General features: G+C 39.6%; 2 protein-coding genes across 2 annotated transcripts in view; one reads left to right on the forward strand and one right to left on the reverse strand.

Annotated features, from left to right (window-relative positions):
- Positions 1 to 233: 233 nt before the first annotated feature.
- On the forward strand, positions 234 to 2,689 carry LOC107302924 (phosphoacetylglucosamine mutase; the record flags this gene model as incomplete). The annotated part of the gene is given in 3 exon segments (XM_015832086.1): positions 234 to 356; positions 1,394 to 1,567; positions 2,541 to 2,689. Coding segments are annotated over 3 exon segments (384 nt in total), but the record flags the coding sequence as incomplete, so codon positions are not given.
- A 139-nt stretch (positions 2,690 to 2,828) lies between these two features.
- DOP1A (DOP1 leucine zipper like protein A) overlaps positions 2,829 to 27,463 on the reverse strand; it is a 59,744-nt gene continuing 35,109 nt past the window's right edge. The window contains exons 21-36 of the mRNA XM_015832082.1: positions 26,151 to 26,276; positions 22,924 to 23,058; positions 20,495 to 20,550; positions 19,293 to 19,397; positions 17,463 to 17,529; positions 16,709 to 16,853; positions 16,419 to 16,498; positions 15,003 to 15,112; positions 14,190 to 14,339; positions 12,344 to 12,405; positions 11,204 to 11,356; positions 10,093 to 10,229; positions 6,200 to 6,255; positions 5,230 to 5,394; positions 4,382 to 4,511; positions 2,829 to 3,846 (exon numbers count right to left, since the gene is read on the reverse strand). Coding sequence (XP_015687568.1) covers positions 3,541 to 3,846; positions 4,382 to 4,511; positions 5,230 to 5,394; positions 6,200 to 6,255; positions 10,093 to 10,229; positions 11,204 to 11,356; positions 12,344 to 12,405; positions 14,190 to 14,339; positions 15,003 to 15,112; positions 16,419 to 16,498; positions 16,709 to 16,853; positions 17,463 to 17,529; positions 19,293 to 19,397; positions 20,495 to 20,550; positions 22,924 to 23,058; positions 26,151 to 26,276 — 1,983 coding nt within the window. The 3' untranslated portion in view covers positions 2,829 to 3,540. The remainder of the gene's footprint in view (positions 3,847 to 4,381; positions 4,512 to 5,229; positions 5,395 to 6,199; positions 6,256 to 10,092; positions 10,230 to 11,203; positions 11,357 to 12,343; positions 12,406 to 14,189; positions 14,340 to 15,002; positions 15,113 to 16,418; positions 16,499 to 16,708; positions 16,854 to 17,462; positions 17,530 to 19,292; positions 19,398 to 20,494; positions 20,551 to 22,923; positions 23,059 to 26,150; positions 26,277 to 27,463) is intronic.

Genomic DNA, 27,463 nt, shown 5'->3' on the forward strand with positions numbered 1-27,463 from the left:
CTTGTTCTTACCACAATCTGAGTCACTTTTACTACCAGTTTAACTCATCTGCAAAGCAAGATCCTGCAATTAGTGCTTGGAAAACAGTGAAATCAGAAGGGTAGGACCCAGGGTTAGAATCCGTAATGTTTTATGAAGTATCTGTATGAGAGATTTTCAGTTATCCAGGTGTGGAAGAGATTGGTGTTTCCCATTTGTTTTTCTTTCCTTTTTCTTCTTTTCTTATGCACTAGACGGTTGGTGATGCTCTCTCCGACATGCTTGTGATTGAAGCCATCTTGGTGCTGAAGAACCTCACAATTGCACAGTGGGATGCTCTGTACACGGATCTTCCAAACCGACAGCTCAAAGTGAAGGTTAGCTGGGAACCAGAATTAAGTGGGTTGTAACCATCTGTGCAAAAAAAAATTAAACTTTTTTTTTCCTCGATAGAAGTGATCCAGAGATGTAAAAACCAGAGGGGGGAAAAATGAGTAATGTCAGCTGCAGCTGCAGGGAGGAAAGGAAATAAAGGCCGTGGTACATTTCCTATAAAAGATGAGAAGTTGAACCAATAAGTCCTCTGAATATCTTAAGTCATCTCAGCAATCTAGTAGACAGGGTGATGGCCAAAAGAAATAGACAGAGTCTACTGTGGTTTTATCACGTTGAAGCACTTGAATAATGAGTATCTTTAAATGATAAAAATCTTGCAGGGCTAAACCAATCTTAAGGAACGGTTGCTGGAATTGGGTATGTCTAGTTTAACGAAGAGAAGGACGAGGGGGGACATGATAGCAGTGTTCCAATATCTCAGGGGTTGCCACAAAGAAGAGGGAGTCAAGCTATTCTCCAAAGCGCCTGAAGGCAGGACAAGAGGCAACGGGTGGAAACTGATCAAGGAGAGAAGCAACCTAGAACTAAGGAGAAACTTCCTGACAGTTAGAACAATTAACCAATGGAACAACCTGCCTCCAGAAGCGGTGAATGCGCCAACACTGGAAGTTTTTAAGAAGAAATTGGACAGCCATTTGCCTGAGCAGGAGGTTGGACTAGATGACCTCCGAGGTCCCTTCCAACTTTATCATTATTATTATTATTAAATTTCTTTTACATCTTTGGAGTTAGCATCATAGAACCTCTCATTAAAACAGGGGTGTCAAACTTGCCACGTCACGTGTCGTGACGTATCGTGACTTTTTCCCCATTGCCAGCGCCGTGGTGGGCATGGTTTCGGCATGATGCATCCGGCCCTTGGGCCGGCAGTTTGACACCCCTACATTAAAAGCTCATAGCAACCCTCAGATTTGGATCTCAAATTCTCTTCCTGGTTTCTCCTCGTTGGAGACTTGATACAACCAGTTGCAATTTTAGCAGGTCAGACTATGTTACTTGTTTTTCTCTTGACTTGCAGGTTGCCGATAGGCGAGTCATCAGCACGACAGATGCTGAAAGACGAGCAATTGCACCTCCAGGGCTGCAGGAAAAAATCGACCATCTGGCTGAGAAGTTTAAATTGGCTCGGGCATTTGTTCGTCCATCTGGAACAGAAGACATAGTCAGAGTCTATGCCGAAGCTGACTCCCAGGTCAGAATGGATGGGATTCATTTAGAGCAGGGATGTCCAACCTTGGCAACTTTTAAGACTTGTGGACTTCAACTCCCAGAATTCCCTAGCCAGCATGGCTGGCTGGGGAATTCTGGGAGTTGGAAGTCCACAAGTTTTAAAATGGCCAAGGTTGGTCACCCCTGATTTAGAGTCTCTGTGTAGTAAATTGGGAAGAATTTCGAGAGCATACGAAAGGGGAGTCCTTTTCTGTCAGTAACATTTTCAAACTAAGTGAATTGCTATAATCCGTAGGTATGCAAGCAAAAGTACATAGTCCTCTTGAAGTTTTACCATTGTTCCTTTTTTTTTCTCTTGAGTTTATTGGGGAGAAGAGAAATGAAGATGGTTCTGTTGCTTGCTCAGAATCATCTTTATTTCCCTTTCCTTGGTTTTCTGAAGTATTTTCGTGCTGCTATGTTTTTAGCAGCTTTTTTGATGGAAAAAAGCAGAGAAATTTGAATTCATCTGTCTTTCAAGTCGAACAATTTCAGAAAACTGAAATGAAGAATACGGATATTTCTAAAAAAAGGAACCTGTCCTTAATTACACTCTCCATTTACTTTTCTGAAGGTTATCGTCCTATTTAAGTACATTTTGTAAAAAAACACAAACATGGAATAAATGTAAGCCGCAGATGGGGGACAGGTTATTTAACACTTCTTTTCAGAGCTTCATTTTTGATTTAAAAGAGCCTTCTTTAAAAATCTGCTCTTCATAGAGGGATGTCTCCCGGGATGATGAGTTATTTAGATTTTCTTCACTGCAGCACAAATTTAAAATTGGCTCCAACTCCTTAATAGTGATGAACACTAAAACGAGAGACTGTGGCATGTGTGGTTTCTGAACGAGTGAGCAAAACAGGATTCTTTCAGAAAAATCTGAATTACATTTAAACGTTCACCCTAGCTAAGTTTATTTTATATTTACTTTAATTTCATATTTTTCTCTTTAGGAGAACGCAGATAAACTTGCCCATGAAGTCAGCTTGGCTGTCTACCATTTAGCTGGTGGATTTGGAGACCCACCCAAGGCTGTTTGATGAAATGTCATGCTTGGATCTGAATCATGAAATTTTGTCATATAAAACCTTTACTAGCTGAAGCATACTCAACATTTATTATTATAAAAAAAAATCACTAGGAGTTTTCTACTTCCTGTCTTTGAAATTTCAGCTTTTCAGAAAATTGCAATCATGACAATCTTACAGTTGGATTCAGGTTCCTATAATCCCTAGACAAAATGGGGACTGACTGGCTGGGAATGACAGGACTTTCAGTTTAAGCCAGTTGGAAAAGTGCCTGCTGGAATAAATGTACCATATTAAGAGTAGACTTCAATTATCACCATGTACAACCAGAAAGTTACAGCAAAAAAGCTTATTTGCTGTAAGTTATGAAGAAGTGTACTGTCCCAAACTCTCCCAGAGAAACAACATTCCATACAAGCACTCAACTGTTTTGGGTGACTCCTTGAAGATGTTTGCCATGTCACACTTATTTGCTTGTGAACCCGGAACCCAGCATTGTTTGTGAAGATAATTTAGTAAAAAGAACATCATCTTGATTAATGCCTTCATCCAAGTATTGATATATGCAAACTACTCATTCATTCCATGTTTAGAAGGTCGGTCCGGTGCAGCAGTCCAGATGCATAGGAAGACATACAACTAGAAAAATGTGCAACTTTATTGTAAGATTTCTTAAAGACAGACCTCAAGATGACAAAACCAAAATGTACCATAAATATTAGGCACCATAATCAATATGTGCCAGTGATATTTCAACTTGATTCAGGCCACATCCAGAACTTATTTACAAGTATTTAAATTAAATACATCCTGAAGTATACATTACGTACAAAGTATGAAAAAGGAAATTACATACTCTGGAAGGATGGAGTGCTTTCGTTTGCAATGAACATTACATAAGATAAAATATTCTGCCCTTTACATTTCATGTCTTGATGACCCCTTCCAAAAAGTCCTTCTCAACCATTTCTTCAATTTTTTGCCTCACTTTGCTAGAGAGTGTCTTTTGGTTCTCCATTTTGATGTCTTTGTTGGGAAAAGAGTTTGGGTAAAGCATGGGGCTCCCTGAATGGCCAATGCTCCTGCTGGTGACTTTGCTGTTGAAGACTTGGCTCAGGACGTGGAAGAAGGGGAGGAGCTGTTCAATGCTGCGGACAGCGCAAAGGGTCAGGAGCAAGTGGCCGGGTTCCCAGTTCAGAATTTTCCCTGAGCTGTCTTCCTCTGGGTTTTTCTGTAAGCAGCGAGACAAGCAATCAGAACCAAGCTTGATACTTTTTTTCCCCAAGTTCAACATCTGCACATTTCCACCAGCCACCAAACCCACAAGTATTGACATTACCGCCTTGAAGGTAATGAAACATCTTTAACTAAACTTTCTCATCAAAGTCAGTGGTATTTACTTGTCTATTTGTTAGAAAGCCAATCATTCCAATTCAGAGCACCGAATCGTTCAATTAAACTGGTTCCTCTTATTTTAATGTACCAAACGATGGGGTGGGGGAGAAAAATGAAGTTCTGCAGTGCAACAGTCAATACGACAAGGCTTAAAAAGCACACGGCCCTGAATTATCCTGACACTTTATATGTCTCCCTACAATAACTCAGGCTACTGTTTAACTTTCAGCCTGTAAAGAGGAAGAACAGTTTTGTTGGTGCACATGGATGTAAATTCCAGTTTTCTAAGGTTTCCCTAGAATCTGAACGGCAGTTATAATTTACCCACAGTTTAGTACCTGAACCAATTTTTTTTTAAAAAAATGGAATACCTTTGCCCTTTTTCGTAACAGCTTTGCTAATCGCACAACGTATGGTTTGAATTCCCTCTGGTGGGTGCCTTGTCTTCGCACCTCCAACCCAGAATCGTCCGATGCTTCTGGAATAAAGGCCCACCGGTACCTGTTAAGAGAACAATTCCCTTCTGAACTACTTTGCATATTCATCAAGCAAGATTTGGAAAGAATTCTTCCTGCATTCCTGGAAGTATTCATATCCAGGCCTACATCCAGGCTTATATTGATGCCCAGGGCATTAACATGCAGAGAAAAAAAACAATGCTTTAACTAATACAGTAAAAACTTTGATCAGATCTGAAGGTCTGCTATTTTTCAAGGCGACATTTTGTACCTCTTGTGAAATGGCAATAAAGCCGATGGTGACAGGGAAGTTTTTGTTTCAAAAGTATCTCTAGCTGTGCTTATTGGGGCTTTACACAATTGTGGAATTGGAAGGGGACAATTAGGCCACTACGTGCAATCCCCTTCTCTGCAAAGAAATCCAAATTAAAGGATCCCCACGGATAGCTGTTGAGCCTCTGTTTGAACCCAGTGAATGAAGGGATGTGCACTAGTTACCCCAATAACTGGTTGCAGTTATTTACTATTGGGAATTTTACTATTGGAATTTTTTTTTCTAACATTCATTTGAAATTTGCCTTCTAACTATTGGGAATTATTTTTTAACATTACTTCACAGGAAAAAGAGGACATCTTTAGAAGGCAGAAGATAGCTTTTATGACTGCACAAAAAAACAAACCAACCAACAAACCAACAGCATCCCTTTCAGTACAGTTTTCTCCCATCAAATATATTTCTAGCATTTCTGAATTTTACTTACATCTGAAACTGAGGAAGATTATCAGAGGGTAAAGCAAGGGCCAAATCCAGAAATTTACAAGCTGACAAATAAAGGTTCAACCATCTTTGACTATTGTATGATGTAGAAAACCCATTGCCTCCTGTGTATGTTGTTTCTAGCCCAGCAACAGATGGACCTGAAGTTCTGTAACCAAATGAAATTAATATATAAAAGCTGCAGGTGTGCTTTGCAAATGTATACTGACCTTCCATCATAACAATATTTTCCTTAAAAAAGTTGTCTTATGTTATATTTGAACTTCAGGTAAATGAGCCTTAATACTAGTGATAAATGAATTTTGGTATATATCACTCATAGTTGAACATACGGGAAAGGAGTTCACAAAATAAAGAAATGTTACCATTGGGCAAGGCAGAGAGAGAGAGAGAGAGTATTCATGACTATTTCTATTTCTGGGGAAGAAAGGCAAGAGGGCAAACAAGTACAAACCCTGACAAAACTGCTAATGTTCAGACATTTGAGTATGGCTATGGATCAACCAGCAGAATTGTTTTTAAACCAGATGGAAAAAGAGACGCATCACGTAGCTGGCTTGCTTTTTTATAATCTTATAAAAAATTACAAACAACTCTAATAAAAGTGCATTTCAATTTATTAGCTTTTCTTCGTCATTTTATAATACGGGGTTCCTTGGCTAAAAATAACTTGATGTTTGTGACAAGATGCCCCGGTAATCCGGTCATGAGTCAGATTTGGTTGAATGATGTGTAAATGGGGCGAATGACTTCTTTTATTGTGGTTTATTATTAGTAAAGATTAGGTCAGGGGTAGGCAACCTTGGCCACTCCTGGATTAGGTTATCCAGTCTGGATGCAAAAGTTTTTTCCTCTCATTTAGCATAAAATAAACTTTTTATAAAACATATCAGAATATCATTCGATAGCATTTAACTTTGCAAACAAGAATGAGCCAATCACAGTGACTTTACCTTGAGATATCTTCATCGGCTGTGAGCTCCTGTTCCATAAGTAAAAATACTTGGACCTGAAGGTAAAAAGAACAAAGCACATGTATTGTTTATAAACAGGAAAAAAAATATTTTAATTTATATCCTGTCTTTCCCTCTTTAGGGTACTAAAGGGAGATATCAGTGTTAAATATAATGTCAACCACTAAACACAGCAAAAAATACTTAAAATTACTATTAGTACATCTTAAAAGCCTGGGTAAAGAAGATCCCACTCTTATTTTTTTCCCCCTAGAGCAGAAATATCAAACTCGTGACGTCACATGACATCGTGCAACGTATCGGGACGGTTCTGCCACTGCCGGCAATGGGGTGGGCGTGGCATCCGGATGACGCATCTGGCCCGCGGGCCAGCAGTTTGACACCCCTGCCCTAGAGGCAAAAAACCTGGCTTAAGTGTAAGAACAGCTAGAAGCTATGCAGATTAGCCGTTTTTTGAAATTGCCATCAAATCACCTGCGTCATGCATACAGCTCCAGCTGATTTGAGTCTATGACATATAACACTATGCAAAGGAACAATACAATCAAGTTGGGGAAGTGATACGACTGCCCCAATTTTTGCACACTAATTATTGCTCTCTTTCCTGACGATCGAAGTAACTGATCCATGTAGTTACGTCTTTGTGCACAGCAGCAGGATGTGGGAAGCAGCTTAAACATCAAATTATACAGTATTATGTTGTTGTTAGTTGCGAAGTCGTGTCCGACCCATCGCAACCCCATGGACAACGTTCCTCCAGGCCTTCCTGTCCTCTACCATCTTCTGGAGTCCATTTAAGCTCACACCTTCTGCTTCAGTGACTCCATCCAGCCACCTCGTTCTCTGTCGTCCCCTTCTTCTATTGCCCTCAATCTTTCCCAGCATTGGGCCCTTCTCCAGTGAGTCCTTCCTTCTCATTAGGTGGCCAAAGTACTTGAGTTTCAACTTCAGGATCTGGCCTTCTAAAGAGCAGTCAGGGTTGATCTCCTCTAGGACTGACTGGTTTGATCACCTTGCACTACAGGGGAACAGTATTATAAATGTATCTATCTATTATTCAACCCAAATTTACCAAATCATCTTAATTCGTCATTGGGAAGGGAAATTGGCAAAACAGAACGCCTCCAATATAAAGACTGTGTATTCATTTGTTTTCCTTTTAAAAGGCTTCATCTCTGCAAGAAAGGGTACTCTTGGTGCAAGGCCTCTTTCCACTTTTTCAATTCCTCCCTGAACATTGAAGACTACACATGGCTTTCAAACCTTAACACTTATGCAGGTGTAGTAATCCTGATGTCTAAGGGCCACAGGTGGCTTCCAAATCCCATCAAACTCCTACAGACAACTGCTGAAAACTGGTTGCAGGCTTTCTCTGCTTAGTATACAGGTAGTCCTCAACTTACAACCATTTGTTAGCGCCTGTTCAAGCACTGAGAAAAGTGACTTACAACCAGTCCTTGCCCTTACATCGCAGCATCCCCACGGTCACAGGATCAGCACATGGGCACTTGAAAATAGACATATATTTATGATGACTGCAGCATCCCAGGGTCATGTGATCGCCATCTGCGACCTTCGCAGCCATCTTCAGACGAGCGAAGTCAACGAGGCCAGATTCACTTAATGACCATGGAATTCACTTAACTATTACAGTGACTTCCTTAACAACCGCCTTGCTTAGTGATGGAAATTCTGCTCCTAATTGTGATCATAAGTTGAGGACTACCTGTACATCATTGCCCCATTCAGTGCAACTCTACACATCCCCAGTTGTGAAAGGTGCCACTTTATTTATTTATTTATTTATTTATTTATTTATTTATTTATTTATTTATTTATTTATTTATTTATTTATTTAATATACCGCCCTATCTCCCTTGCGGGACTCAGGGCGGTGAACAGGCGATACTAAAAACCACGAATAAATAAATAGTTTCTGTTTTAAAATCGAATTCAATAATAAGCCTGTTCTAAAAACACACCCATACAAAACCTCCCACTGAAACACAATCCAAACTACGCCAGGCCGGCCGCACGGAATAGATGGGCCTTCAGGGCTCGGCAAAAAAGGCGCAGGTCCGCAACTGTACGTAGGTCGGGGGGTAGGTCATTCCAGAGGGCAGGAGCTGCCACAGAGAAGGCTCTCCCCCTGGGGGTCGCCAGCTGGCATTGTCTGGCCGACGGCACTCTAAGAAGGCCCTCTCTGTGGGAGCGGACTGGTCGAAGGGATTGAAGATCAAGTCCAGCTATGCAAGAGGGATGAACTGGACAATGTTTAACTTTCTGACGGCTCAAGTTCACAGTTGTGTTCTGTTTAATAATATAACAGCACCAAGAACGATGCCTGGTTAAGCCTCCCTTTTTCATAAAAGAAGAAAAATATATTTGACAACTTGTAGCTCCAGGCTTATGCTGACAGCAAGTATAGGCATAACGGTTAAACACTGTTCAAGCCCTTTCTCAATGACAGACCTCACTGGGAGATGTCAGATCACTCTCAGCACACTCCTCTCACAGGACTCTTGAGGGCCTAAAACAGTGATGGCGAACCTTTTAGAGACCGAGTGGCCAAAAACTGGCCCCGCTCCTGCTCCACCCCCCTGCCCTGCCTCCCCATCCCCCGCCCCGCCTGGCCACAGGACCACTCACTGCCTCCAGGGCCCACCGCAGATCGCCCAGGCAGCCCAGCAGCACTATGGCGGCCACACCCTCTGCCCGTGCCCTGCAGCATCAACTGCATGATGGGGTGTAAGGGCAGAGTCTTGTCTACACTGCCTGGCTGCCATGTCCTTGGCTGCGCTGCTCTGTGTGGGCCACACTCGAGGGCGAGTCTCCTTCAGGGGGGCTGCTAGAGAGGAGGGGGCCGCGGGGGGAGGCAAGGCTGGGGCAACGGCACATGTGCCCACAGAGAGGGCTCCGAGTGCCGCCTCTGGCACCCGTGCCATAGGTTCGCCATCACTGTCCTAAAATGAGCAGAAAGTGGAACCCAGCAAAGCTGCCTCAGAGGAAAGCAGAACACAGATGTAAGGTAGTGTAAGGCAGAATTATGCTATTGATTGGATCCATATAGAAACGACTAAATTCTGTCATGACAAATGAAGTACACTGATTAAAGGATCCTAGGAGAGAGGCAGGAGGGAAAGAAGAAGAAGCCCAGGTTCAGGGCAAAATAAGGCTGGATAGTCTCATTGTGAAGACTATGCACTTCTCCCATTCCTTGGCAGCAGATGGGGGAGCAACAGCCAATGGCATTCATGACTTGCTGCTTTCCATAGTCATTTGGGAAAGGGCTTGCGATCTCTGTGGGATTTGGGTCTGATCTAGTCTTATTTTCAGGCAGCCAATAGCAACTGCAATGTCTTGTGGTAACTGGCATTATCAGCGTCAATCGGCTGAATTCAAACAACCACAGCTACTGGTGAGTGCTATCAGCCATGTGACAACGTATCCTTCACATGCAACAACAAATAATTAAATATAACTTAGGCAAAGATGGTCGAGGATAGAAGGCACTCTCTCTGTGTAGAGCAGGGGTAGGCAACCTTGGCTCTTTTACGACTCGTGGACTTCAACTCCCAGAATTCCTGAGCCAGCCATGCTGAGGGGAAAGGGAGAGGTTTCCATGCTGAGGCATGCTGACTCAGGAATTCTGGGAATTGAAGTCCATGAGTCATAAAAGAGCCAAGGTTGCCTACCCCTGGTGTAGAGGGATAACATCTTAATCCCAGCTTTTGAGTGAAGTTCAGAGATGAAATTATGGGCTGTTTGTCTTTAACAATCTCCTGGATAGCTTAAAGCCAACATTGAGACATTCTCAGTTCTTCTAAAAAGTGGTCTTCTTCGCCCAGCTGTGGATGCAAAGCGGAACTCACCAGCTCTGTGATCATAGTAGGCCAAAGTGAGGTAAGATGCTGTGGAGACATTCTTAGAAGCAAAACTCTGAAAAACAGGAATACTTGGGAGTGAAGGGTAGGCACTTGGGGCAGGCGGAGGCTTTCAACCAGTCTTTCTAAAACAGAAAAAGATGACAAGGATCTGTCAGAAAACAACCGCTAACGGCTAACATCTAAAGCTGCAACCTGCTTCAAATATCTGGAATTAGTGAAGCATATGTATTTAACAATAAAAATCAATTTCGTGCAGTAACATACAGAGTGGAAGATGTATAAGAGATGGATCAGACCTCAGCCAAAGCTTAAAATAGTCCCTAAACTACGAGGCAGAAAAATAACAAAAGTTAAAACTGTGATTCGGGACGCTTTGCCTACTTTGGTCCAAAAAATGCCTACTCCATAACACAAATTTGCCTTTTTCAAATTTAGGCAAGAGATTTGCGTTATGAAAGCAGCAATGGGTTTCCCCTTCCTGATCTGTGGTTCCCTGTTCTCAAAAGTCTTCAGACTCACCGAACCAGATTTGTGAACTGCTGCAGAATGGAAAGGAAATCCATTCGGCTTGCATCACTGGTTGAGTGACCAGCTGGAACGAAGCTTTTAAAATTTTATTCATCCCATATTGCCTAAGCCAGGGGTAGGCAACCTTGGCTCTTTTATGACTCGTGGACTTCAACTCCCAGAATTCCTGAGCCAGCATGGCTCAGCTTGGAAACCTCTCCCTTTCCCCTCAGCATGGCTGGCTCAGGAATTCTGGGAGTTGAAGTCCACGAGTCATAAAAGAGCTAAGGTTGCCTACCCCTGGCCTAAGCAAATAGCAGCACATGGCTGATCTTGTCTGGGATAAGAAGTTACGTAGACTTGGGCCTGGTTGTTTGGATGGAAGATTAACAGTGTCAGTGCCGTGAGATATGAAACTAACACACACACACACACAGAGAGAGAGAGAGGGGGGGGGGGAGAGAGAGAGAGAGAGGGAGAGAGAGATACATATATATCCTGGAAGATGACAAGGGCAAACGACTTGTGTAATGTTGCCCATAAAGCTCCGTGGTTTTATTCATGGAGTTACGAGCTTGACTGGAATTACCTTGTATATCTGGAAGGTATTTCTGGTACTGATCCACTTCACTGCTAAAAATGGCAAAGGCCAGCCTCTTCAGGAGCATGGCACGCTGCTCTAGCTCAACATCCCGATTAGCAAATAGGTTGAGGGAACTGCTCTGAGCTACCGCCACACGTGCTAAAAAAAGAAAATATGCAATTTGGGCAATGCTCTTGACGATCATTTTAGGAACATGATGATCGAGATTATTTTAGGTATGTGGTGAATGTTACTAATCAGAACACGAACTCATTGCCTACCCATGTTTTCCCAAAAATAAGACCGAGTCTTATTATTATTATTATTATTATTATTATTATTTTTTGCCTCCAAAAGAGGCACCAGGACATATTTTCAGGGGACGTCTTACTCATGTCCGGCACCAACAGCCCCACCCAGCAGGTCCACTTCTTCTAGGGTCGAAGGAGCAGCTTCATTCTGCAGCTGCATTCCGGCCTGCATTTTACAGTCAGGCCTTTCCGGAAGGCCTATGCAGCCGAATACCGAGCTATGGATTCAATCCATAGCTTGGTCCTCGGCTGCAGAGGTCTTGCAGAACTGAGCTATGGATTGAATCCATAGCTCAGTTCTCGGCTGCAATGGCCTTCCGGAAAGGCCTGTGACTGAGAAATGGAGGCCTGGTGGCAGAAAACGCCCCAGAAAAAGTGGGCCGGCGAGGAGAGGCCTGGCTGCAAGGTAAGTGGGTGCGGGGCGTGTGGGGCAGATCCACACCCCTACCCCCACCCTAGCTTGATTTTTAAGTGTGTACCTCACCCCAAAACTAGAGCTTATTTTGGGGATAGGGTTTATATTAGGGGTAGGCCTTACTTTTGGGGAAACACAGTAGATACTACTCATGGTCTTATATATAAAACAGAATATCAAATACCAGCAATCAAATAGCAGCGATTAACAGGATGGAAATTATCATAACTTTACAGTGAATGCTCAAATCAAGCGTTCACTAACTTTTCAAGGGAAGGAAAATTTGCAGCAACTGTCACCACAATACTTGCTTGCTGGCTTAGTTTTGAACTAGACTGTTGCACAATCCTCAAAGGAGCCAAACTTCACGGCTCAAACACGAACCCTGGATCTTACACAGAGCAAAAAAGTTAGACTCACTCATCAAATCTCTAAAAGTAGTTTTGTCGTGTGTCATCAAATTGTCCATAATCGCTCTCCAACTAGAATAAGAAAAAAGTGATAATCTATATAAAAATGTAAATGTTTGTTTGTTCAAAATCTTAAATCTCCGAAATTTCTTCACCGATTGCTTTGAAATTTTGACACAACGTTGCATTCGAATACGCGTGTGTTTTTATATAGCTACTATTATATAAATGTCACACCTGTGACCGGTAAAAACATGCTTTTTTGGAAAAACAGCGCCATCTGTTGGACTTAAAAGCAACACACGCTAGCATTGTGAAATTAAACATATTACAAACGTGCAATTTCTCTTTTCTTTCTTTTCCATTTAACCAGACTGAGCCACAGCAACGCGTGGCCGGGTACAGCTAGTATATATATATTTATAAAAGCATAGTATTTTATATTTGGTTAAACAAAAAGGAAGAACGACTGTTACAACGTTCTCTCAGAATTTGGCACTGTGTATCAGAAAAATATATCGGACTGTACAACTTTTAAGGTTAAGCACTAGCCTGCTTCGGCAATCATGAATAGGAGGGATGGCACACAAGTGTACAGGTAGTTCTCAATTTACAACCATTCGTTCAGCGACCGTTTGAAGTGACAATGGCACTGAAAAAAGGGACTTACAACCGAACTTTGCACTTACAACTATTACAGCATCCCCATGGTCATGTGATCAACATTTGGGTGTTGGCAACTGGCATGTATTTACGATGGTTGCAGTGTTACAGAGTCACGCGATTGCCAAAGGACCTTCCCTGACAGCTTCTGACAAGCAAAGTCATTGGGGGAAACTGGATTCACTTACTAACTACATGATTCACTTAATAACTACAAGGATTCACTTACTAACTGTGGCAAAAAAGGTAGTAAAATCAAGCATGACTACCTTAACCATCATCTTGCTTAGCAGTGAAAATTCTGGTCCCAATTGGAGTTGTAAATTGAAGACTACTTAAGGAAGCCTAAGTCATGACGGTCATAAAACAGGTTATCCATGTGACTAACTTGATTTTACCACCTTTTTTTGCAGCGGTAGTTAAGTGAAGAGAGCAGTCATTAAGCGAACCAATTGTTCGCTATGGGCTGTTTTTGCTGAAAACTGGAATCAAATGTTGGTTTACAGCAAAAAAAAAAATTTTTTTTTAAGTGTGATCGTGTGACTGTGGAGCATTGCAAAGGGGCTGTAACTGTGGACCGGTTGCCGAGCACCTGGGATGTGGTCACGTGACCACAGAGGGGATGTCAGCTGGCCATCGGAACTTTGTGAACCAGCTCATAAGTATCTCTGAGGAGGTTCGTCAACTTCAAATGGTCACTGACCGGTCATATGTTGAGCACTGCCTGTACCCGTATAATTTGGCTCAAGTTTGAGAAGGGCTGGGGAGATAAAGGTGAATCCCCTGCAAATGTGAATCGGCAACAGTCACACACTATCCAATAGTAATCCCTGCTAGATAAGAAGTGTGTGGAATGAAGCAGAAATGGGAAAGACTGTGAGAGCTAGAAAGAACTTAACTGTAGAAATTGAAAGAACAGCACTGATGCAGAGCACAATGTATTGAAGGTTCCAGGATCACTCCAGAATTTCCAAGGCTGGGGAAATACTCCATCTAAGGTCCTAACTACGGTAGCTGCTTCCATAAAAACCATCTTTTTGGTTTTTATGGAAGCAGCTCATGATTATACTTCCACCAAAAAAAGGGTTTATAAGTGGATGAGAAAGATGTGCAGCTCATCGGGTTTCTGCTTATTTGTTTCATAGGAATATTTAATTTTGTTTCCCAAATACGAGCAACAATTCAAGCCTTACTGATTCACACAAGAAGCATCCATCTGAAAGAAGTTGGCATCCATAAAGAGGTCAAAAGCTTCTTTTTTCCATGCTCTCCTGGTATACTGATATCCACTCAGACTGCTCAAGAGCTGGACACAGGCTCGGTAACTGGGTGCATTATGGGCACTGGAAGGAGAAATCCCCCCCCCCCAATCTCATGTTACTATAAATACAAAATGTTTCTGTGAAATATAATCTGAAAACACCAGCTTAACATGAATCCAGAACTATTTTTAAGATAAGAGAAGATAACCTTTATTGTCATTTTTATACTGTGGGCACAATGGCACACATCAAAAATGAAATTTAGTTGCCCGCTCTCAAAGTGAAACACATAACATGACACACACCTAAACATACTATGAACAACATATGTATAGACCCACACCCCTACATATACGTAGTAAATAAATATTAAATATTGTCCATCTTGAATATATAACGGAAGGAGGAAGCTTGAGAGTTCGCAAGGTTAATGCTGTATGGAATGAAACTCTGGCTGAATCTGGATGTTCTGCTCGGATACCACGAAGCCTCCTCCTCCCAGAAGGTAACAAGGAAAACAGGTCGTGAAGAGGATGTGTAGTGTTTTGCTGATAAAATGCACAGCAGCACCGTCCACTTTGGCTTAGTTACTAACAGCTCCTCCCTCCCTTGCTTCCCTGTTCCTCCACTTGTCTTGAGGCCTCGTGTGACCTGGTTTGTTTTATTTCTAGATTAGAGGAGCGGGACAAAATGTGGGATAAGGGGGGAACAATGAGGGCTTTCTGTTGTACTTTGCAAAGATACCTGTGGTTGCGAAGATAAGGCACAACGTAGTGCATTATATTTACAAGAAGAGGAATAACTCTTTCCTTCTCATCGCTGTAGAAAACCATGTCCAGGAGATGAGCCAAAACCTAAAAGAGGACAGGAAAAATGTCACAACTTTCCTTATCAACCAACTAATTACTGTTTAAAATATTTTAATTGTTTCAGTAAGAACACAGCAAAGGAGGATTTCCAAGATTCTACACACACACACACACACAGATGCAGGTACTTCAGAATGTGAATTAATTTATAAAGTCCTAAATACAAGACAGATGATGTAAAAGACTACTTCATTTTCATGTCAACGAATATACAACCATATACCTACAGGAATGGCGCTGACCTAAATCTGTCCCTAGTATGCACTTTTTTTTTCTTGCATTGCTTTGTAAAGGTGAGAATGTACTTACAAAGCTGTGAACTAGAATGCATTGTAGATGCATCTTAGAAAAGGTACCAGATATGTTAAACATCTTGAAAACGTGGAAGATGTAAACAAACTCTGTTTCCCAAATCTATGCTTTGGATTCTGCTTCATTAGTGACTGTTTGTTGTTGCCATCTCAACTACCAAACTATCCTTAACCATAACTTGTCTGGGCTTAAAATCTAAGCAGGATTGGATTGGGTCAGTTCTTGTCACAGGATAACAGAGTTGGAAGGGATTTTGGAGGTCTTCTAGTCCAATCCCTTTTCTTGGGTGGAGACTGAAATGCCAGAGCTTTAGGCTAGACTGGGAAATTACAAAAAATATTGAAGGCAGAAGTAAGTCACTTCCAACCACTGCTGAGGAAATTACATGGGCATACTCAAGAAGCCACCAAAAAGTGAGTTTGAGTCAAAGAAGATTTTACTTTTTTATGATTAGTTTCAATTAAATCAACTTCAGTCATGGTTTCTATAGCTAACTTCTTTAAAAGAGAAACACTTTAACTATTAATCACAGTTATAGGGCTGACATATTCTAAAATATGTGGAATGAAAAGCATATAAATATCCTAATGACTATAGGACTAAGCACAATTATCCTTTGGCATAATTTCACACAAAACAAAAAAAATGCAGAATTATCTTCATTAATGGCATAAACGCCTTCACATTTCTGCCCCCCCCCCTTTCTGTTCATAATAATGAAAACGTGAAACATTTGTTTTTGTTCCAGGCTACATCCAAGATCCAAAATGAGACAAAACAGCATAAAAAAGAGAGGTGAAATGAAGGACAGAAAATATTTTCATGTCAATGAATCATAGAATAATTTTGCCTTGAGTCAACATAAAAACCTCTTAAGGTTCATTGGGCACTAAGTAATTGCCATAAAATTCAAAAAATGTGTAACTTTTTAATCTGCTGTTGCATTATGTATAAAGTCAAAAACTACAAAAACACTTACTTCTGACAATAGCGTTAAGGCATGGACACTATAAACTGATGGAGTTATGCTTGAGGTTTCCAAAGCTGGAGATAACATATCTAAATTAAACACATGAAAAAGAAAGAAATGCTGTTTGCAAAGATGTAACCGCGCCATTCTCACTTTGAACATTGGAAAGGTTTGTACTAGAATTAACCATAGCGATAAGGTTATTTCAATGAACAATGCTCCTGCTCCAAATTATATTTAGCTAAAGCTTTTATAATTCCAGTCAGATATTCAGACGAACAAAGAAAACTAAAAATCACCTTCAACATCAGACTCCAGGTTGTTTCCATCAACTGTTATTTTGGGAGAAGGCTTAACCTCCAAATTTCGCCTCAGCCAGGTAGTCTGTTCCAGGGATGAGCCTGCAATTGCCCCAATGGCATCCACTATTTTGTGTGTTACATCCTGGTGAGGCGGCAAATAAACAGAAGTAAAAGAAAAGTTCTTATGAATAACATATATATATATCTTTGATATCTTTCTCTCTCCTTCAAAAGTAATGAACAGTGTTAGTGAGACAATGCCGTCCTGTGTGGAATGCCATTATGTGCTGGCTGGTGATATTCCGAGCCTCTATTTCTAATTACAAAATATAAAGTAATTATGAATATTAACTGCTTCAGAGATTTAAAGTGTCTGAAACTCTCTAAAGAAAACCAACTCAATACGTTGTGAAAACCTGCTTTGTGGCAGAGTAAACTAGAAATATACATTAACCTTTGACAATGTCATTGACACATAGTGATCCTTTCTGGGGAAAAAAAAATCAACTGGCGTATAAAATTGAATCAACTGCAAAAAAATCAACATCAGTATAGCATGCATGTTATGACAGAAGATAGCTATTTTGAAAAAGAGAACCCAACGGTGGTTTAAGATTTAAAAAGTGTCAGTAAAATAAAACAGGGTGAGAAAAACAAAACAAGCATTTTCTTGGTAATCAGCATGCATTCTTTACATTCTTTTTCATATCATACTTGAATTCAATAATCACTGTTTTTATAGATTTCTTACCTGCAGATCTCTCTGGTCTTTCTTATTATCCAGATTTGGATTTTTCATAATAAACTCATTTAACACACTTTAAAAGAACAAGAAAGAAAAGAAAAACATAAACTTCTTGCTTCAGTTTTAGACAGAGGAATTTCAAGAGAAGAGAGGTTTCAGAAGCCTATGAATAGAGGGGAAGGCTTGTGGAAAGACAGCAAGGGTTAAGCCAAAGATCATATTTACAGCCTTTCATATTCCACACTTGGACATCCTAAGAAGCTATATCCTAAGAAAAGTTGCTGTGATTTATTTGAACAATAAATGTGGGGTATACATTTTTATAACTTAATCCAGTGCTTCTCAATCTTTTCTTCACTATGGACCCCCTTTAAATACCTTTTGCGGCCACGGACCACGGGCATGGATCATCAAGACTTAAGATTTAAATAACATTTCTTCAAGGCTTCGTAGACCCCTTGTGACGACATTGGAGGTCCAAAGGGGTCCACGGACTACAGGTTGAGAACCACTGAATTAATCCATTTATTAAATACATTTTAAGTGCTGTTCTTTGTTTGAAGGCTCCTGAAAAATTACAACTGAGAATTGGGAAAGCTTTAAAAGAGAAGAGAATGGGCATTACAATAGGAAAATTCAGCAAAAAATGTAACTTGGTCTCCTCTATATACAGGGATGAATTACTTGTGGCTCCCTGCAGCCCTAAACTACTGTACAAAAATTCTAAAACATTTTACGACATAAAAATAATCATAAAGCATTTTTTGACATGATACAAATTGTAATAAAAAAAATTGCTGATGTTTGATTGAGCATGGGCTACTTTCAAGGCAGATACATCTCTGAATATGAAGGGTCATTGGTGCTCTCTGAGCTTGCTTGTTTTCTTGCAGATGTTTCATTACCCAAACTAGGTAACATCATCACGTTACCCAGTTTGGGTGATAAAATGTCTGCAAGAAAATAAGCAAGCTCAGAGAGCACCAAGAACCCCTCATTTCAATCGTGAGCTATAAATATTCTCCTTTATTAATCTCTGAATATCTTCTTGAATTTTCAAAACTTTTCAAGTACATTAGAAGCTCTGCCATTGTTGAAGGCATTGGGGAATTCAATAAGGAAATATCTCTGAAAACAATGACCAAATGAAGCATGGATTGCTTAGTATAGAGTAAAAACTGGCAAGTTTCGCTCTGAAAACAGATTACCCTTTGAATGATAAAAATATCCTGAGAATAATTGGCCCTAGGAGTGCTACTTTCTCTCGCCTGAGCAATTCTAAAAAATGCTGCTACATCCCCAAAACATTGCCCATCCATTATTATCAGACAACAGACTTATTTCTCCAAGGTTGTGAATTCTGATGGGAGTGCTCTCGTTCTTCACACCTTTAGACAAAGTTTGGAATTGATTGAAATTTGGGTTCAAAGAGCTGGTCTTTAATCAGTTCTGACTAGCACTATTTTGGATTTCTGCATGCAGCTATGACAAATGCTTTCAGCTCATATTTAAACTCGTGGTTTGAACTGAAGCTAAGGGAATAGCAAGATGCAGCCACGCCATTCTCACTGAACACTTGGAAAGTTCATATTAGAGTTAACTGTAGTGATAAAGTTATCCGTAACATTTGCAAGATTTCAAATGTCTTGAAAGCTTCTAGTCTTCCTTACAACTAGAAGGCTAAAAACTGTCCTCAGTATTAAGTAGCGGTCTAATTTTCAATACAAAAGTCCAACATTTCTTCTAGATTTTTCAATAGCTACCTTTTCCTGACATTTTTCAAAAGGGGGGAAAAAAAAACCCCCCGACTGCGTCTATGATCACGGAATGACTCACCCAAGTATTAGAAACTGCCCTGGAGCTGGAAGGCCGAGTGGTATGGAATCCTTTAGAAGGAGCAGCAAAGAGGCCCAGCTGTCTACTAAATTGGAGACTGGGATTCTACAGGAAATAAAAAGTCACATAATCATATATCCAAATGATTTTCTGTTTCTTTTTTTTAAATTTTATTGAGTTTTATAGGGTTGGGGATAGAATAGGATCAGGATAAGGATTAAGGTTTAGGGTGGGGTTGGGATCAGGATTGGTATTGGGAGGGGGTTGGGGTCAACATTGGGGTTATCCCCAATAACATTTTCAATCTTTAGCAAACAGACTATGGTCTGGGTACCTATGTTCAGTTAACAATAGTTGATATAGTAATAGGTAACTGTAATAAGTGTAATAAATGATAATCACAAACAGTATCAGTTAGTTAATGCATATCATTCGTCTTACTTATATTCAAAATAACATATCACATATCACATTCATTTCTCACTAGTTCGTTTTCCTAACCATTGGTAAAAATTATCCCATGTTCTAAAGTAAACTGAATCTTCTTTCTCTTTAATATCTAAGGTCAATTTATCCATTTCTGCACATTCTAAGATTTTTTTTAATTAAAACCTCTTCAGTTGGTAAGTTTTCATTTTTCCAATATTGGGCAAATACTATTCTCGCTGCTGTCAGTACATGCAATATTAAATATTCATTCTCCTTCTCATAGTTAGGTCCTAATATTCCTAACAAAAACCGTTCTGGTTTAAATTCTATCTTTCTTTTAATCATTTTTTCCAACCATGTATGTATCTTACCCCAAAACGTTTTTGCTTTAGGGCATGTCCACCAGATATGATAGAAAGTACCTGGCCTTTGTTCAAATGATTTTCATTATGATGTTTAGAAGGGCTGTCTAGGATTGAATAAATGAAATGACGTTGCCATACCTGTTTTAAAGTATTTTTACACTTAATGATCTAAGTGTAGTCAGCATATAGAACTAAGGAGGAAAACACGAAGTTCCTTAGTCAGATGGAAGTTTTGATTTTTAAACAAGTCTGATTTTCTAAAATCTGGAATTCTGCAGTTCAGTTCCTTCTGTAATGCTTTAATCAAATGTCTCAGAATTCTCTGACTTTCAACAGAACTGTTGTGCCAATGTGACCTTCTAAAATAACTTGATACTATCGAAAGGGATGTTAAAATAGAAAACCTACCTCTGGATGTACGCAAAGAAAAACTGCAACATGCAGACTTCCAATGAAAGATGCTTCTAGAAAGAGTTTTGTTAAAAAAAGAAAGTTAAGAAATACACTTTACTGTTCAGGTCTACAAGTAGCTGTCAGTTCTGTAATTAAAAGATAACTAATTTTGCTGTGACTTTTTTTAAATCAGCACAACTTTGTCACATTTGAATGGAAGAAAATATGTGATCAATTATGAATATTTAAAAGATATTTTTCCCTTAGTTTCCTCTTTTTCTGGAGCTGGAACATTAATTTTGTCTACAGAAAACTGCGTTTAGAAATCCATGTGTATTCTTTCACAAACAATTTTCTCAGGAGAAAGGCAAATGGAGAATTATACCGATTAAGAGAGCAGGAGTTTTATGAAAACTGGAAGAAGATGAGCCATGTTCATCACAAAATAATGTTATTGTTTTTTTTAAATAATACCCATTTTCATTGCAAAACACAAAAACAACTGGTTCTTTATGCTTCATTAATGCAGTTTTAATGCAAGGAACAGCAGCTACAACAGCAATTAAACTGATTAATTAATTACAACAATTAAACTAATATAAAGTTTAATTAAAGTCATTTTCATGCATGTATGTGTATAAATAATCCTCATTTAACAGTAATTGGGACTGGAATTTCCATTGCTAAGCGACACAGTTGTAAAGAGTGATGTCACATGACCAAGCTGCTTAGCAATGGCTGTTCTGATTTGCAAATCACAGGTCATTAAGCAAGGACCTCACATTATTGCAACATCTAGCTTTCTGCTGACTTTGCTTGTGGGAAGCTGGCAGGAAAGATATCAAAATTGCAACCATATGGCCACAGGATGCTGTGGTGTCAGAAATCTGCCAACACCCAGATTGTAATTTTGTGACCGCAGGGGTATTGTGACAGCTGGAACTTCAAGAACTGGTTGTAATTATCATTTGTCGGTGCTGTCATAAATTCCAACAATAACAGAATGAGAGGTTATTAACCAAGGACAATTTGTGTAAGTGTACGGCAACTGAGGGGTGAAAGTTGGAGGTGAGTAATTACTACTTGTGTATATATTCATTCAGAATCAGTTAAAACAGAACCAAAAACAGTGCTTGATTTAAATCGAAGGAAAGCTCTTACCACAAATTTCTCACACAGTGTGGCCATTCTTGCGACGAGAAAAGCCTATCCAGTTCCTTTATTTAAATAATTATTTAAATTATTTGGAAAGTAGTCCTTATTTAGAGACTACCTCAAGACAGTGACTGTGTGCAATTACAACAGTGATGAAAAACACCACTGCCCACATTTATGAGCCTGCAGCATCTCTCAGTCAGATGCTCACAGATATAGTTAGTATGTTATTCTGTGCCTGATCTGTTAGTTTCTACGCCCCAACTTGCACAGCAGAGAAATTGCCTAAACAAGCGATCTCTTCCTGAGCTGCTTTTCTCCACATTATAGTGCAATCCTAGAAAGTGCTAACAAGATAACAAGATCAGTTGTGACCTTAATTAGCTGATTAGAATTCTTCCAGCTGCTGCCTGAAATTAACAAGACTCTAATCAGTTTCACGTTAAAGGCTTTAGTTTTCCTCCAAAGCAGCTTGTAGCTGGTAGCCAGAAGCCCATTAGGCAAACAGCTGGTGCTGGCACATTCCTTTTGATGTGCATTCCTCACTGTGTGCCTGCTACTCTCTTGCAATCCTTTCCTCTCCAATGACTATAACTAGAAACAGCAAGTCTTTTCTTGCTAATTATCCTAGAGCAGTGATGGCGAACCTTTTAGGGACCAAGTGCCCAAACTGCAACCCAAAACCCACATGTATCATCGGGTGCCGGGTGGGTATGGCCCATTGGGTGGGCATGGCTTCAGTGATAACGGCAGACTGGGTGGGACTAAAAAGTTCAATCAATCAATTCCAACTTTGCGAGATCTTTTTTCTCCCCGCGAGAATTTGAAATTGATTGATTAAACCTTTTTTTTTTTTTGTACATGGTGGCGGAGGCCTAAAGTGAAAAGATTTTATAAAACTCAGCTGAAGGCCTAGGACTGGGGTGATGGCACGTGTGCCCACAAAGAGGGCTCTACGTGCCACCTGTGGCACGCGTGCCATAGGTTCACCACCACGGTCCTAGAGCATTCCAAAGGGTGGGGAAAAAGGGCTCTAAGTTTTGTCCTTTTATCCAGCTTCCTATGAGTAGAGTTATGGAAACCTTCTCTGGTCTTTGGACTCACCCAGATACTTGGGGTTGCATCCTCCTGATGCTGTAAAGCAAAGTTGAAGTAAAAGCCTAAGCACAGTTGCAATCACACGATTCTTCACTTAATGACCATTTTGCTTAACAACTGAATCACAAGTCCCAATTGTGATTGCTAAATGAGGACTACCTGTACTTAAAATATTGTTATTGGTGTCATACCTTGTCCTTGGCAATAGCTGGTGGTTGCTTTAAGACTTCTTTCACTGTTTGCATTACAGTTTCAGTTCTCATAACACTGATGGAACGAACCAGCTCCACTAGCAGCAGCTGCTCTTCACTGGCACTAGGAATCACCTGATAAGTAAAATCACATCACTGGCATTGAATCTCAGAGAGTCAAGTCATGACCATTTCAAAGTCACTTATAAGAATTAGGCTGCAACCATATACCACCTTACATTGGTATAAACACTATTGATATGTAGCATTGCATCAATGGCAGAATTAGCATTTTCAGACCACTTGGATTAAAAACAAAGAACTATACGTTAATTTTTAAAAAGTTGGATATTTGTTCATATAGCCAAATTGGCTGTATTATTTCTACACACCTACATGTAACACTTTCCTCTTGGGATAAGCAACTCATGAACATGATGGGATTAACATAAGTGATGAAATTTTAGGCATGAGATAAGAAAAAGAAAGTACAGAGTTAAATCTGTCTAATACCAACATTCTTTACTATATGTATGTAAATATATCATTCTATCCTTTCTTCCATCTATGTAGTATTGTATATGTTGCTTTTTGTTCTTTAAATTTTTTGCTTCTTCTCCCCCCCCCAGATCTCATCAACTCCATCAAACCAGGATTTTTTTCAGCCTTCCCCTTCTTCTGTACCGTCATTCTGCCTTATATTTGTTTTGCCATTTAGTCCTTATTAGTTCACATTTACTTTGGCCAAAGCACCACACACTTCCTATACAGTAAGTCCTTCTCTTTTAAATTCAGCCTTCGTTTCTTCAGTGCTTATTCATTCATATTCTTTGACTTGTTTCATTATGCACACTCAATTACAGCTAAAAGCTCAGTTATGAAAATTATGTAAATGATATGTGCCAATTTTGTAATTACACAAATGACATAAATTACAACAATTGAACATATTTAGGACACATCTATCCCTTATTGGGGTGGTGGTGAAGTCTGAACAAAAATATAGAGCAGTGTTTCTCAACCTTGGCTACTTGAAGCTGTATAGACTTCAGCTCCCAGAATTCCCCAACCAGCAGGGTTGTAAAATGAGGCAAAACTCACTTAACAACAATAGAAATGTTGGGATCAACTGTGGTCATAAGTCAAGGACTCCCTGTTTCACTTTTCAAATCCATACTCCTTATGTCATACTTCATAAAATTCACAGAGGTTCTTAGCCAACAACACAGTATCAGCTGAATGCCAAGGTACACCCACTTTCATGCTCCCCATCAACATTGTTCTAGTGCAGGGGTAGGCAACCTTGGCTCTTTTATGACTCAAGCTGGCTCAGGAATTCTGGGAGTTGAAGTCCACGAGTCATAAAAGAGCCAAGGTTGCCTACCCCTGTTCTAATGACACCACAAGCACTCTTTTTATATTTTCTATAAAAGCCTTAAACAATCAAGACTATTTCATATCTACTTTTCTTACTGTCTGCTGAGTGTTGCGCTATTTGCTAATATTTCATTCATTCTCACAAATGCATTACTTCCATCACATACCACCATTAAACCAACCTTTAACCCCGGTTTTACTCAAAATATTTCATAATTCTACTCTTTTCACTTTATGGTAATACTTTCTCTAAACCAACAAGTGTATAATAAACCTTCTTAGGGACACGCACACATTTGTATTGATGTATTTAAGACTAGCTATTCTATACATTCATTTGCCAGCAGAAGCCAGCACTTCACTTTCCAAACACAGTAGGGATTTGGTGAAACACCTTCCGAAGCACAATTAACAAACAAATAAATCTATAGCTTCTGCAAACTCTTGCTTTCTTTCCTTTTGTGCTGGGGAACAACCAGGGCATTCTTCCAATCCTCAGACGCATTTTTCATGCACATCTTGCACATTCACTCCACAAGCAAACCACACCCATATTGTACAATCCATTCAACAACACCATCTATTTCTCCAGTTTACTATTTTTCAACATTTTCGCAGCATTATTTTCTTTGTTTTTTCCCCCAACAATACCACTTATAGCATTCATTCTTTCCTCCATACTTCAACATATCACTGTTATTCCAATATAAATCTTCTAAAATATTCCTTCCAACATGTGTCATTCTAATTTTCAGCTTGAATCGTTTGACACTTTTATTTTTAAATTTGGTTCACTCCTCTAGAAGTTCCCTGCTCAACTCTTTTCACCCAAAACGGATGTTTTATTCCATCAAAATAACTCTGTATTTTGTCTTTTCTTTAATTCCTGGCTCACTCTTTGTGTGCATTTTTGCAACTATTTTTTTTTCTTTAAACACGCTTTACACAACACTTTCCTTTCATACTCATTTTTTGGACCAGTCATTCTCTTACGTGCATTTTTCTCACTTGAAGTCTTTTCTATTTCCTTGTTCCACCAGGCAGCCAATTTTATGTTTCTCTTTAGCAGGGGTGTCAAACTGCCAGCTCGCAGGCCGGTTGCATCATACGGAGGCTGCGCCCATCCCAGCTCCGACAATGCAAAAAAAAAGTCGCGATGCATCACGTCACGACACATCACGTGACGCGGCGAGTTTAACACCTGTGTTCTTTAGCATAACTTCACTCATTTCTGTGGCATTCTGTAACAGAATTCCCTTTATTCTGTATGTCTTGTGGCAGTCTGCATCTTTGTCTGGCTTATAAGACTTCTTCAGACTGGCTGTGACTAACTACCTCAAGGTATCCTGACATTTCTCAAGTCATAAAAAGTGGAAACAATGTACCTTTTTTTAATGATACAAAACCATTGGAAGCAAATACTTGTTGAAGCCAAGAAGGGGTATCACCCTAGCTGTCTGGGTCGAGTGGTATAGACCAGGGGTCTCCAAACTTGGCAACTTTAAGACTTATGGACTTCAACTCTAACAGCCATGCTGGCTGAGGAATTCTGGGAGTTGAAGTCCAGAAGTCTTAAAATTGCCAAATTTGGAGACCCCTGGTATAGACCTAGTGAAGAGAAGGAACTTTACTGCCATGCATTTGATTGTATTCAATAGCTGCAATCCTAACACCAATTCAGGGAACCCCATCAGATTCATCGTTTCGTACCCAGAGATCACAAACAATGTTTATTTTAGTATGATACAGTATCTCAATCTGTGGATTACTAAGCTAAATAAGCCTATTAAATAAAACTTAGGAACCTCCTAAGTTGAACTCATTTAAAACAAGTCCATCAGTTAACATACCTTAGTCCTTGAAGCTTGTTTATTGTGTTTCCTTTCATTCCACACAAATGCAATAGCTGCCATGAAGTGAACACCATGGTTCATTGAAATTGGACCAAGCAATTCAAGAATTTGCTGCCTTAAATTCTGTAATACATAAAATACACTAAATTTCAAACAAAACAAAACAAGAACTTAACAGCTTATCCAGAGTAATATACAATTATACAATGAAAGAAAATACTGAAAAATGTAACTTGGACTATTTCTTTTTGGGAACATGGGAGAGGAAAATATTTTAGGGCAAGCTATTTCTGTGCACTATTTTTAGAAAGTCTTGATTTTTTTTATTGCTATGCAGATCTGATGAATTTTCTAGTACAATCCAAGTGCCTCCTGAAAATATACTTAAGAAAATTTAATCATGATGTGTCATGAAATCTTAATGATCAATCATGTTCTACAGTTAGAAATAAATCAGGATCGGAAAGAAGACAGTTGGCAATATGTTTGCATTACAATTTGATATGGCACCTAAAGAAATAATAGCTCCTATAAAATAGAAAAGACACTATGAGAAAGTAGAAGTGTACAAGAGGGTGAAAATCATGGTTTGACAGAGGTTTCATGCTCAAATCATTCTTGTATTGGTAAAATATGGTTAACACAAAGTTACAGTTTGGTGAAATGTTTGAGAGATCCTTAGTGCTCTTTGAGCTTGGCTGTTTTTTTGCACACATTTCGTTACCAAAACTATGTAACATCATCAGTGCTAGTCCTGATGATGTTACCTAGTTTAGGTAATGAAATGTCTGTAAGAAAACAACCAAGCTCAGAGATCACCAAGGACTCCTCATTTCAACCCCAAGCTACAAATATTATCCTTTATTGTGAAATGTCTCAGTGGCATTTTTGCATATATACTTGTAGTACTTGAAACATAAGTACTTTCTATGGAACCAAGGGAAGTTTTGGCTATGGTGGCTACTTGAACAAATATATTCAAGCCTACTATGGGTCTACTATGTAGGTTATCATAAGAAGAAATATCCATGTTACAACTGTTTTAGAAATGAAAAAACAACAACCCAGTATTGGATCATCTGGTAGTACAAGGTCTTCTCTTACACATACACAAACTATATTGTATAGTATAGAGACATTAGACTGTTTTCTGGAAGAATGATTAAATATTGTAATTCTGTCAAGATCCTGGCAATGATTATTCAAGGATTAGAAATAAAATACGTGTGTGCCTTCAAGGCAGGTTTTTGACTCTTGGTGAGCACTTGGAGAAGTCCCTGGAGTTTCCTGACAAGATTTTTCAGAAGTTG

The sequence above is a fragment of the Protobothrops mucrosquamatus genome, unplaced genomic scaffold, assembly GCF_001527695.2.
Source record: "Protobothrops mucrosquamatus isolate PMUCROS unplaced genomic scaffold, P.Mucros_1.0 scaffold_300, whole genome shotgun sequence".
NCBI lineage: Eukaryota > Metazoa > Chordata > Lepidosauria > Squamata > Viperidae > Protobothrops > Protobothrops mucrosquamatus.